The 12,215-nt window shown below is 39.4% G+C and overlaps 1 protein-coding gene across 5 annotated transcripts in view; it reads left to right on the top strand.

Moving 5' to 3' along the window:
• The window catches only part of LOC140731040 (pappalysin-1-like), a 362,759-nt gene that overhangs the window by 54,721 nt on the left and 295,823 nt on the right, over window positions 1–12,215 (top strand). For all 5 annotated transcript variants that reach the window (XM_073052237.1, XM_073052236.1, XM_073052240.1 and 2 more), the window contains exons 3-6: window positions 5,183–5,328; window positions 7,134–7,427; window positions 8,738–8,930; window positions 10,431–10,552. In XM_073052237.1, the coding sequence (XP_072908338.1) occupies window positions 5,183–5,328; window positions 7,134–7,427; window positions 8,738–8,930; window positions 10,431–10,552 (755 nt within the window). The remainder of the gene's footprint in view (window positions 1–5,182; window positions 5,329–7,133; window positions 7,428–8,737; window positions 8,931–10,430; window positions 10,553–12,215) is intronic.

Here is a 12,215-nt window from a genome sequence, read left to right as displayed (position 1 = left end):
CTGGACTGTTGTGTACAGTCTGGTTCCCCCACCTAAGGAAGGTTATCCCTGTGATAGAAGGAGTGCAATAAAAGCTGAATATATAAAGAGAGCTTCAGGTAGATGGAGCTCATCAGCCTGGGAAGGCAGTCCATCTAAGAGAGGGAAAACTCTGATTTCAAACCTCTGCTGCCTTGCGGCCATACCCACTCATGGGAAAGGCATAGGGAATAAACCCTGAGGACAAATCCAGAGCTGGGGTCCCAAAGGCAGTCCGACGTTGCCTTCAACCTCGTTCTGGCAATTCCTCCGACAACAGTGGTGCCAAGCTGTATTGGCCTTTGCCCTTCCCTTGGACAACATCGGTGGTGTGGAGAGGGGAGACTTGCAGCACGGGCAACAGCCGGTCTTCCATACAATCCTGCCCAAGGCTGCGCCCTGGAGATCCATGGTCACGCGAGACTAACGGATGCCATACATATAAGGAGGGTACAAAAACAAATCATCCTCAGTCCTGAAGCACTGGGAATTTCTCCAAGTTTCTCTACATCTTTACAATTCAGTCCTCCTTTTGGAGGTCCCATAAAACTTAAGCCTCTGCAGAGGTTTCACCTTTGTACCCCTGCACCTGCACCTTCATGAACTGGTACCAGGACAATTAACAATCTGCCCCACCATGCTTGATAGTGCACCTGAGGAAGACATTGTACCACAGTCGAGGTGCTGGATAAATGGACACTGATTATTTGCTGTTTCTGCCTTGTGACATGTTTGAGGTTTGAGTTTATAATATTCCTTCTGATTCTCACTCCTGGGCCTGGACAAGAGAAAGAAAGATTGGCATGTTCAGGTTCATGGTAGTAAGCAGTATCTACTGCTTTAAAGTAAGTCTCAATAGGCAATAGACTGGGACTTGTCTGTGATGCACTTCTGCTGACAGTCAAAAGTAGTTATGTGGATGAAATACAAAAAGATGTTCAGACTACAAGAGATAGGGCAGGGGTAGGCCACTCAGTCCCTTGAGCTTGTTCTATTATTCAGTAGGATCATGACTGATCAAATGTTCCTTGGGTCCACTTTCCTGCCCTGTCTTCTGTACTGTTCATTTCCTTACAGATTAGAAATTTATGTATGTATCTCAGCCTTAAATATACTCAGTTACTCTGTCCTCAAACTTCTCTGGGACATGGAGTCCCAAACAGCCAAAACACTCTAGGAAAGGGCAGCACGTCAGCATAACAGTTGGCAGAACACTTTACAGTGCCAACTTAAAGACAGGGCCCAATTCCTGCCACTGCCTGACAGTAGTTTGTATGTTCATCCCGTGACCACATGGGTTTCCTCTAAGGGCTCCAGTCTCCTTCCACATTCCACAGATGTACGATTTGGGTTAGTGAGCTGTGACCTCGCTACATTGGCGTCAGGAGCATGGCAACATTTGCAGGTTACCCAGCACAATCCTCACTGATTTGATTTGGCACAAATGCCACATTTCACAGTATGTTTGGATACATGTATGACAAATTAAGCTAACCTTTAAAAACAAATCATTCTTCCTACTTTCAGTGCTAAATGAGCACTTAGATATTCTGAGATCATCCTTTCAGATTCCCCTTCTAACCCCATAAGAATTTAATGCTTCAGTGAGATCACCTCAGTTTTTTCTAAATCCAAATGACAAGACCCAAACTGTTAAACCTTTCTTTGTAGGACAACATTCAATGAACTACCGTATTATCTTTCCTTAAATAGGAGGAACAAACTTGTTCCAAATGCTCTAGATGCACCTTGTACAGCTGTAGTAAGACTTCCATACCTTTATTCTCCAATTCCCTTGAAATAAAGGCCAATATTTTCCTTATTTTAAAGACTTACTTTCCAAAACTTTCTTCTTAGCTGCTACATTTTAATACACAAGGACCACCATCAATCTCTTTTGTTTAGTAGCTTTCTACAGTTTTTCAATGTTTATATAATACTGTTCTGTCGTCTAAAATGAATATCTTCACATTTTCCCAATGGGATCCCAGAACTCTGAACTCCACCTCAAGGTATACAATGTAAGCAATCGGCCATGAAGTCTAACTTCTTATACACTATAAGCTCCATCGAGAAACTGGGTAAGAGTGTTTGAAAGAGTAAAGTTTCACAGAGACACAAATCCACACACATACATCTGCTGTAATGAAATCAAAACATTGCAGATCTTAGAAATCCGAAATAAAAAGAGGTGCTGGAAACATTTAGCAGGACAAGGAGCATGTTTAGAAGGGGAAACAGACATCCTGTTTCAAGCTGAAGAGCTTTCATCAAAATGAATTGTCTTTAACCTGAACAGCCTCATTTCTCCTTCCACAAATGCTTCCTGGCTAGACTGCAGAGTGTTTCCAGTGCTTTCTGATGCACAGTCCTGTTGAAGGGTCTCAGCCCAAAACTTCCGCTGTTCACTCTTTTCCATTGACGCTGCCTGGCCTGCAAGCTCCTCCAGCTTTTGTGTGTGTTACTGATTTTCTGTAGGTGGGATGGTCATTCTTTCTTCCAATTTTGGCAGCCTTCTCTTCACAGCACATTGGTAGCCACATCAGGAAGAGCTTGCCAGTAATTATCCCCCAATTAGAGTGAAACTTCAACAAAGATTTAGGTCATAAGTTTAAGGTTCTGAGGGGATCTAAAGAAGAATCTTCCTTCCCCAGATAGTTACAATCTAGATGCACTTCCTGAAAAAGAGGTGAATATTTAAGAAGTATCTGTACTAACACTCAAATCACCAAGGTATTGTAGATTATGGACTGAGTGCTGGTACATAGGATTAATACTTAACTACTAGAATACCCATGATGGGCTTGTGTCTGATTGAATGCCCCTATAATGGCAGATCAAGGAATTAGATTTTCAACTGGGATTAAGAGACCAAAGTGCTTCTGTGCCCAAGTGACAAAAGTTTCAAGTGTGCTTCCCTCAAGCTCTCTTTTTTTTCCCTCCATTCGCAAAGATAGACTTGTCAAAGCACAGGGGTAATGTTCTCGGCTCACTGTTGACACCTGCAGTGCACAAGCGGTCTGGTAGTAATCACTGCAGTACATGTGTTATTCTTCAAGGGTGTCATTGACAGGTTTTTGGAAGGAGTAAATTTAAGTGGAACAAGAACAGAAAAATCCACAATAAAATATCATCTGAATCCAATTTACCAAATGCAAGAAGCACCTGAAGATCTGGACTCCAGTCAACCTTTGGAGGTGTCAGGTGCAGCCCTGTTCAGCATAATAGATACTCATACAATAAAGCTCAGAGCACCAGCTAGTGATCTGAGTTACTTCCTATCATGGCCAGGGCTCCACTTATTGGTTTCTCCTAGGATCAATGAATGAATGGACTTGCCACGTGTACACAGTATAATTACAATAGAGTTTATAATCAGTGTATTTAACTCCATAATGTAAGTTTGAAGTATACTATTTGGTATTTACAACAACTTTTGTGCAATGAATCCCTTCAGTTTCCTTTGTAAAAAGAAGCATTTGGCAATTGATTTTCCTCTGGCAACATTCTTGATAATTGATAAAAACTTCTTTCACAGTCTCAGGCCACAGCAAAGCAACTTTTTATAACCAATAGAATGGAATTTTTCAAAATGTTGTTATTTTGTAATGTAATCGGCAATGTCAAATTTGTGCACAAAAAGCTTGTATGCACAGCTAATGGCTGGGAAGCTGCATGTGAGGCCAGACAAAGCTTTAATTTAATCTTATGAGATGGCATCTCTTACAACACAGCACTGAAACAAAAACGCAGGACCCTTGAATGCCTGTGACTAACTACTAAGAGAGCTTAGGTCAATAACATTTTCTTTAAGATAGGTGCATATGGTTTGATGTCTTGGAGGAAATGGTCTAATTCAGGCATGGGCAAACTATGGCCCATATGCGGCCCATTAAGCTTTTTAATCCGGCTCGCAGAACTTGATGAAATTATATTAATAAACCTTGTTAACACCTCAGATCCATCCTGAGAATCGCCACAACAAAACTAAATCCAGACTTTGATGCGCTGGCTAAAAAGGGAGACCAACAACACTGTTCCCACTGAAATTAAAAATAAGTTTCTTCGTTGTGTTATGTAAAAAATGTATTTGAAAATATTTTTTTCAATAAGCCTTACATGTTACATGTCATTTCTGTTAAGTGATGGACATGAGTAGTGCGCAGGTGCACGTACGTTCTCAAAATAAAAAATGCGCTCCATATCAAATAACGCGCTCCGCATACTGGCGCACTGTCACTGTTCTGTCCTTGTGCTGGTCGTTGTTGAGTTTTGGCACAGGGGACAATTGAATAAGAAGGAGCAGGACAAGTAGACCTGCATCTCCTACCATTTTTGAAATAAAGACAGTCAGGAGGAGAGTGATGATGATAATATCTTGAAGGATAACAGAATTTTCAGTGCTTTAAAATAATTACTGTTACTATTAAAAAAGCTGTATTTTATTCATTTAATTTTCAGTGTTTTAAAAGTCATTTCAATAAATAGCTAAATACCATGGGACTTCAAAGACAGATATTTTGTTGTAATGCATTTGTTCATTTTCAATTGAAATTAAAGCACACGTTTTCTACATATCCCATGATATTTTATTTTCTCTTATGAGGTGTATTACCAAAACACTCCGTCCATCTGCTCCTGGTCCGGCCCCCCTGTCAAATTTTAGAACCCTTTGTGGCCCACAAGTCAAAAAGTTTGCCCACCCCTGGTCTAATTGCTACCCTATCAAGCATTCATGTGTTTCAGCTTTGTGGAGGTACTGGGTAATAATATTTACATTATTTAAAGAGTGCTTAGACCAAAATGAACAGGACTAATCCCTCTTTGGCAGTTTGATTCACAGTAACCTTATATTAATATCAAGGTTGGGCTCTTTGCTGCACAAGAGGAAGTGGGATTCAAGATCCACTAAGAGACAGACATGTGGTGCTGGGTACAGGGAGCAACATGAAGGTGTCGTAGTATTTGTACATAAATAACTCTGATTGCCACCAGGCCCATGGGAACCTCAATAGTTGATTGTTGAACATGATTTTCAATTCTGTGTCACCAATGATCGTTCTTGAACTAATTTATTTGAAATAGATCTGGCATTATTTTTCAGATGGGTGAGCAGTATGGTGAGTTGTGAAACATTTTCATAGGACTTGTGTTTCAATTGCAGAGCATACTTGGATGTGAAAGATTTAAAGAACATTCTGAAACTGGATGGTACAACACATCTCAACATTTTCTTTGCCAATTCATCTGATGAAGAGCTGGCTGGAGTTGCCACATGGCCATGGGATAAAGAAGCCCTTACTCATCTAGGTAGTTCATAGATAATTTTTAAGTTTGATTTATAAAACTATGTATTCATCCTGATGTCTTATTTTGCTGATAATCAATTCATCCGTTTACAGGCAATACCTCTCTGCCTCCACAATATTTTTTTGGCTCTCTCTCCCTTCCCTCCTATCTCTTCTTTCCTCCCTCCTCTCTCTCCCTCCCCTTCTCTCTTTATCTCTCTCTCTCTCCCCCCCCCCCCCTCGCTCTCGCTCTCCCTCTCTGTTGTTCACTTCTTTGTTGGCCACTGTCCTTTCTTTCACACTCACACTCCTCAATAGAACATTTTCCATCTTACTGCTTCCTTGGAAAATATAGCAATGGAATTTTAATACACCATATATATGTGGAAGATTCATATTTCTAACATGAAGAAGGCACCTTTCAAGGGAAATTTAAATGGGTAAACATAATCCAATGACTGTTTTTATTTCCAGGACATCATATTTTCCGATCCATCAGTTATCAGAGGAGTAGGTATTGGTCAATGTAAATATTGTTGCCAATTTCCACTGCAAACCACCAGATTTCAATCTGACTTTATTGCTTTAACATGACAGTACAGTATATTCACCGGTCTGGTACATGACAGTGCAGTGGATTGCTGGGTAGGCTCTTGGAAAGGGTTTGCTACAACTTTAAATAGCTTGACTGTTTCATGAAAGCATTGGCAATGACCTAATGGAAAGCTGAGAAAAAGCTGAATGCTTCCGGTATGTATAAAGTTAGCAATACAGGCAGCAATTTGCAAAGAGTTGTATAATGCCTTGTGGTAAAGCAATAGATATTCCATCCAAAGTCTGTAAGTATAGACAGTGTAGGGGAATAAATGGGAACCTAACCACTTTTCATCAGCTGATATCCTCCCAACTGCTCTGCCCAGTTATGCAGAACTTCCTTGCATTTCTTCACATGCTGAGATTAAATGCAGAGACCTCAAATGACCATTAGAAGGAATGGGAAAATCTGGAGGGAAGGGGTGGGAATACATACCAATCAAAAGGTGTAAGCAGTTCAATGAAATGGATTCTAATGAATGAAATAATTTATCAGTTGCCCTGCAGTAAAAAAAAACCTACAATTAAATAAGGTGAAAGGAAACTGTAGATGACAAAGAAATTGGGGCCAGGTTTGTGTGAATGTTTCTTTTTCAGGCAAATGCCTGCTCCCTATTCACAGGTACAGGTCTCACCATCCAGGCCATCCTCTCTTCTCACTGCTGCCATTGGGCAGGAGGTACAGAAGCCTTTGATCCCACCCCATCAGGTTAGGAACTCTATCACCATCAGGCACCTGAAACAGCGTGGATTACTTCACTCGCCTCAACACTGACTGATTCTATAACTTACAGACTCACTTTTAGAGACATGTTCTCAGTTTCTTTTTTTTTTAATTACTCAATTTGTTGTCTTTACAAATTGGCTGTTTGTTAGTCTTTGTTTATGTGTAGTTTTCATAAAATCCATCATATTTCTCTTTTTCCTTGCAAATGCCTGCAAGAAAATATATTGTATGTATGTACTTTGATAATAAATTTTACTTACTTACCTACATTTAGCAATGTGAGTTTGAGGTACAGGATCAATAATGGACTTGTTGTGTCAAAAAGATGATTTATTCAGATGAGTTTACTGCACTGAGTGGTAGTTGCTGCAGATCAGAAAGGGTACAACTTAATCCTGAGGTGTTTATCCATATACTTGCCCCCAGCACAACTGGGACTTTAGCAGTTAACCCTGACCCCCACATGAAAATTTCCAAGTATAAATTACTTCTGTTTGCACACCTAGGTGGCATAGTCCTGAATCCTTCATTCTATGGAATCCCCGGTCATACCCACACTATGATCCACGAGATAGGCCATAGTCTTGGGCTCTACCATGTGTTCAAGGGAATATCTGAAATCGAATCCTGTACAGACCCATGCATGGAGACAGAACCTTCCATGGAAACTGGCGACTTGTGTGCTGACACTAAGCCGACGCCGAAAAGTAAACAATGCAAAGACCCTGACCCGGGAAATGAAACATGTGGTTTTGGCCACTTCATTAATACTCCTTTCTTTAATTACATGAGTTACGCAGGTAAGAATGCATTTATGTTGACTGTCTGTATTCATGGTAGTATGAATTCCCATTTCTGTGGAACAGCTTCTTTGCACTCTGCTTGCTGCATTTAGAGATACTGCTTGAATCTGGTGTAAAGGAGGAAATATTAGTGTAATTTGTAATAAGACCAAAAATCACAGCAAGTATCAAAAAGTAATGATGTAATGACAATGTAATCGCTGTGTGGTCTCTCAAGCAGTTTTCTGAGAAACATACATACTATCTAATTTGTGCTTTGTTCATTTTTGTATCAGGGACCGCAGTTAAACTTTACATAAGTTCCTTATTTGTGTTGGCTAGAACTTAACTGATGGCAAACGCTGCACTCAACAAATACATAAATATTGTTAGAAGGACAATTACATTTTTAGCAATTTTGCACGGACCCGTGTTCGCCTAGGGTAAAACCCTGCAGGAAATTATTGTTTTTAAGAAAGAAAGAACTAAAGGTCAAAGCACAAGATTTTCCCTTTGCTCAATGGAACAATCCCTGTTAGATATCTAACTTACTTTTTGATGTCCTTGTATTATTTTAAGCAGTAGCCAAAAGTGCTTTAATCGGTCAGCCAATAAATAAGGCTTTAACCTTTAAGGAGGTCAGATCCCGCTTATTGCCAGTCAAAATTCTGAGGACACTGTTCACTATTTGATATTCCAACCACTTGACCATCCAGTGCACCACCATGCGGTAGAAGTATGACAATTTTAGAAAGAAAGAGTTCAAAGGAACTTTGCATCTGCCTCCTCAAATAAATGCTGGGCTATAAAACAGCATGCCTAATTAGAATTTTACATTTTTTAAAGTATTTTTAAAAAATTATTTTATCCTTATTAGGCATTTAACTCTATTTGCATAGCTTCCTGAGAATAGTAAGTTTAAAAACTGTTGAAAATTCTTTGACAGCTAATAAGCTCTCACAGGCCTTTTGGCGATGGGGCCTGAGTGATCACTTGAAGCCCAATCACCGAGGATCCTAGCTACTCCACATCAATCAATCTCAGGATGGGAAGCTCAAGATAATTGAAGCTAAACATCTGTATTAAACTGGTCTTGTTGTGTTAGGGTGGGATGGGTGATCAGTGTGTTGAATCAAGTAGGGTTCAATCCATTTCTAATTGGATATTAATTACAATTGGTATGCAATCTCATTAGTTTTAAGTCAGTCCTTTTGTTTAAAAAACTGACATTATTTGTTTGATGTGGGTAGGTGAGAGTAAGAGAAAAATGTTGGTATCCACATTGAATTTGATGTGACTGTCACAAATACTCTATTTCTCTCTTAAAGACGACGACTGCACCAATTCCTTCAGTCCCAATCAAGTTGCTAGGATGCACTGTTACTTGGATCTAGTATACCAGGGCTGGCAGCCATCTACAAAGCCTCCACCCGTTCCTGTTGCCCCGGAGATAATACATCAGACGGCAGAATCAGTGACAATCCACTGGCTTCATCCAATCAATGGGCAGTTCTATGACAGGTAACAATAACCATGTGCTTATCACAAGCATTTTTTTTTATTGCTTGCAGCTTTGCCAGCGGTTTAGTGCCATGTGAAAGCTCATCTGAAATAACCTAGAGTTAAGGAGTTGAAAATAACAAAATCACAGAAAGAGGGGCATAAATACTGTCCCAGAATTTTCTGCAGACAGAGTTTGAACACCAGAGAGTTACTAGTATGCGAATTTGGAAAATATCTGGGGTGAGGAAGAGATGGTCAATGATTGGGAACCAAAGGAAAATGCTCAAAAATATTACCAAAGTTGCATTCCACCCTTACCTGTTCTCTCATTTTAACTATGTTTCTGTACTTTCATTATAATTGCCCATAATTATCTCTTAAATTGTGCAATTATAATTGCAATTGAAATTGGTTTATTACTGTTTCATGTACTAAGGTACAGTGAAAAGTTTGTCTTGCATACCATTTCTACATACCAAATCATTACACAGTATATTGTGGTAGTACAAGGTAAAACGAAAACACAATGCAGAATTAAGTCCAACAGCTGTAGAGAATGTGTGCCATGCAGAGAGACAATAAAATGCAAGATCATAATGGTTTTGTGGTAGATGGTGAAGAGTAGCTTATTGTACTCGGGAACTACTCAATAGTCTTAAAACAGTGAAACTGATGGCATGTGCTTTCAGGCTTTTGTATGTCCTGGTGATGATCGCAATTATTAAATCAGTGATTGGTACTGGTGTCCGATCTAACCTTGGTCCAGAAGGTGAACAATTTGAAATGTGATCTTCTCTCAGGTTGTAATTGTTGGTGGGGATTTAAAAATTCAAGTATTTTCCAGTTTTCTTTTTGTTGCTTATTAATATAAATTTCCTTTCTTCATGGTGTTTCTCTTTCTGCATCTGATTTGTCACTGAATTAATCCCTCTCCTTTGTTTACGTCTCACACTCTCACTGTCATCTAGGTCCCACCTAGCTGTCATTTCCAGTGGTTTTATGTAAAAAAAACCATGTTCAAATCAAAGTAACCACAAGTCATTAATAAGGTATTTTACAAATTGTTCTACGTGGCTAATTCTGGACCAATTAGATCAACAGAGGGATATGTGCCAATGTACATCCCCAGCTCAACTATGTTTCGCCCAAAAATGCAAAAGCTTAGCAACAAATTGATGTATTTGTTCTGCACTAAAAACCCAGATGGCATAGTACACTAACTTTCCCAAGGGTTGCATGTGCTCCATTGATGGAAAATAGTAAATCTTCCAACATACAACTGACAATGACCTTCTACAAGGACAACATAAAACACTTACAGTCTGGGAATAGTTAGACATACAGAAGGCGTTGAAAATATTAATATGAAACACATTGGAAGGTTTTCAGTGTTCAAGGAAGGATAGAGGTACACTCTTTAGTGCAATTAAGATTTGAATCTGAAGAGGTCATGCCTAATGTTTGCGGAAATACTGACATAGATTCTTTTGTATTTGACTTTGCGTTTTGAAACTTCAGCGAGCTGGGATCAGTCTGCGACGCTTGCACTGAACATGGAGAACTTGTCCAGTATGCCTTCAATGCTTCTTCCCCAAGACCATGTGACCCTTCTGGACACTGGAGCCCCAGAGAAGCAGAAGGTTAGTAACAACTAAAAACATGAGAAAAATAAGGGTGTCCTCTGGCACATGGAAGATTTTTTAAAAATTGTACTCTTGTCATAATTTGATTTAGGTGATTCCCTCCTGTCTTGTAAAAGCCTCATTCATCAACACCACCCATTCCTGACCTGTTATTCCTTCCTCCCCATTGCACAACAATATATTTTGCCATTGACTAACGATGGCAACAGGCATACTTAGAGGCATGCAAGTCACCAAAGCTGAACTTCCCTCCCGCTGTTTGTTCTTTCATAGCATTTAGAGGGCTATGCGGTAGGGAAATTCTAGGTAGTTTCTACATGGTCGGCACAACATTGTGGGCAGAAGGGCCTGTAATGTGCTGTAGATTTCCATGTTCTATTTCACTTCTTGTTAAATTCAAACTCAAGGAAGCTTACTAACAGTGTCACAGAAAGCTTGATTTTGAATCAGGGTACTTCCAGTTGATTCTGCTGCATGATATTAGAAATATTCAAGGTTGTATGATGCTCAAAAGACCAAACAGATTCTGCTCATGATCCCCCCCTTTCTGCAATATGGTTACTATTACATTCCTGCCACTGTCTGTAAGGAGTTTGAACTTGCTCCCCGTGACTGCGTGGGTTTCCTCCCACAGTCCAAAGACTTACCGGTTAAAGGTTAATTGGTCATTGTAAATTGTCCCATAATTAGGCTAGGATTAAATCGGGGGTTACTGGGTGGCACAGCTCAAAGAGACAGAAGGGCCTATTTTGTGCTGTATCTCTATAAATTAATTTTTAAAATTGTGAGATATTTGACCCATTCTTTGAGAATGTACGTTTAAACTTAATATTTAGCGTGCTGCAGCTTTACTCACATCCAAGTTATGAGCCCTAATTCTCTTATTCTCCTCTTTAATCACAAATCTCTCCAAATGTTTGAAGTATTTGATTTATTGCCGAGAAATTTTCATTCCCAGTTGGAAGTTAATGGGTTAACCCTGTTAAGTGTTAGGTTGCATCGGTGCGTTGTTCCCTGACTCTGAAATTTACTGCAGCAGAGAAGTCCATTTTAGCTGCAGAGGACAATGGATCATCTAGGGCTGTTGACTGGGGATGAAAGACATTTCTTGGGTTCAAATTGACTGACCGCACTCTTGCCCCTATTTAAGATGACATTTATCATGCATAATTAATCCGTGTCCCTTCACAACTTCTTGCTAACTTTTATTTATATCTCTTGGCACCATCAGCAAATTTAGATATTTAGTGCTTATCGCTCCTTCTAGTCATTAATAAACATGGTGAAAAGTTTTGGCTTCAGAACAGATCCACGGGGAAAAATACTTCTCAGATCCCAGCACATATTCACTTGACTACCACAAACAAACATAAATAAAAAAAAGAATAAGTATTTCCAAATTAATTTTGAAAGCAGTATTACACATTTTAACTGACTGTTACTGCTCCCTCGAGTTTATCACACCAAGTTCAAGTTTATCGTCATCTGATTGTACACATATACAAATAAATGAAACAACGTTCCTCTGGACCATGGTACAGTCACAAAGCATATATCACACACATGCACATAAAACAAAATATTACCACAATTATAAGTTAATAAAATATAATGCAAAGTACATGTAATGTGCAGCACAAGAAAACAGTAACCAGTTCAC

The sequence above is a fragment of the Hemitrygon akajei genome, chromosome 7 (genome assembly GCF_048418815.1).
Source record: "Hemitrygon akajei chromosome 7, sHemAka1.3, whole genome shotgun sequence".
In the NCBI taxonomy this organism is placed as follows: Eukaryota; Metazoa; Chordata; class Chondrichthyes; order Myliobatiformes; family Dasyatidae; genus Hemitrygon; species Hemitrygon akajei.
Note: the sequence above shows the minus strand (reverse complement) of the source record. Positions and strands in the feature narration are given on the sequence as shown.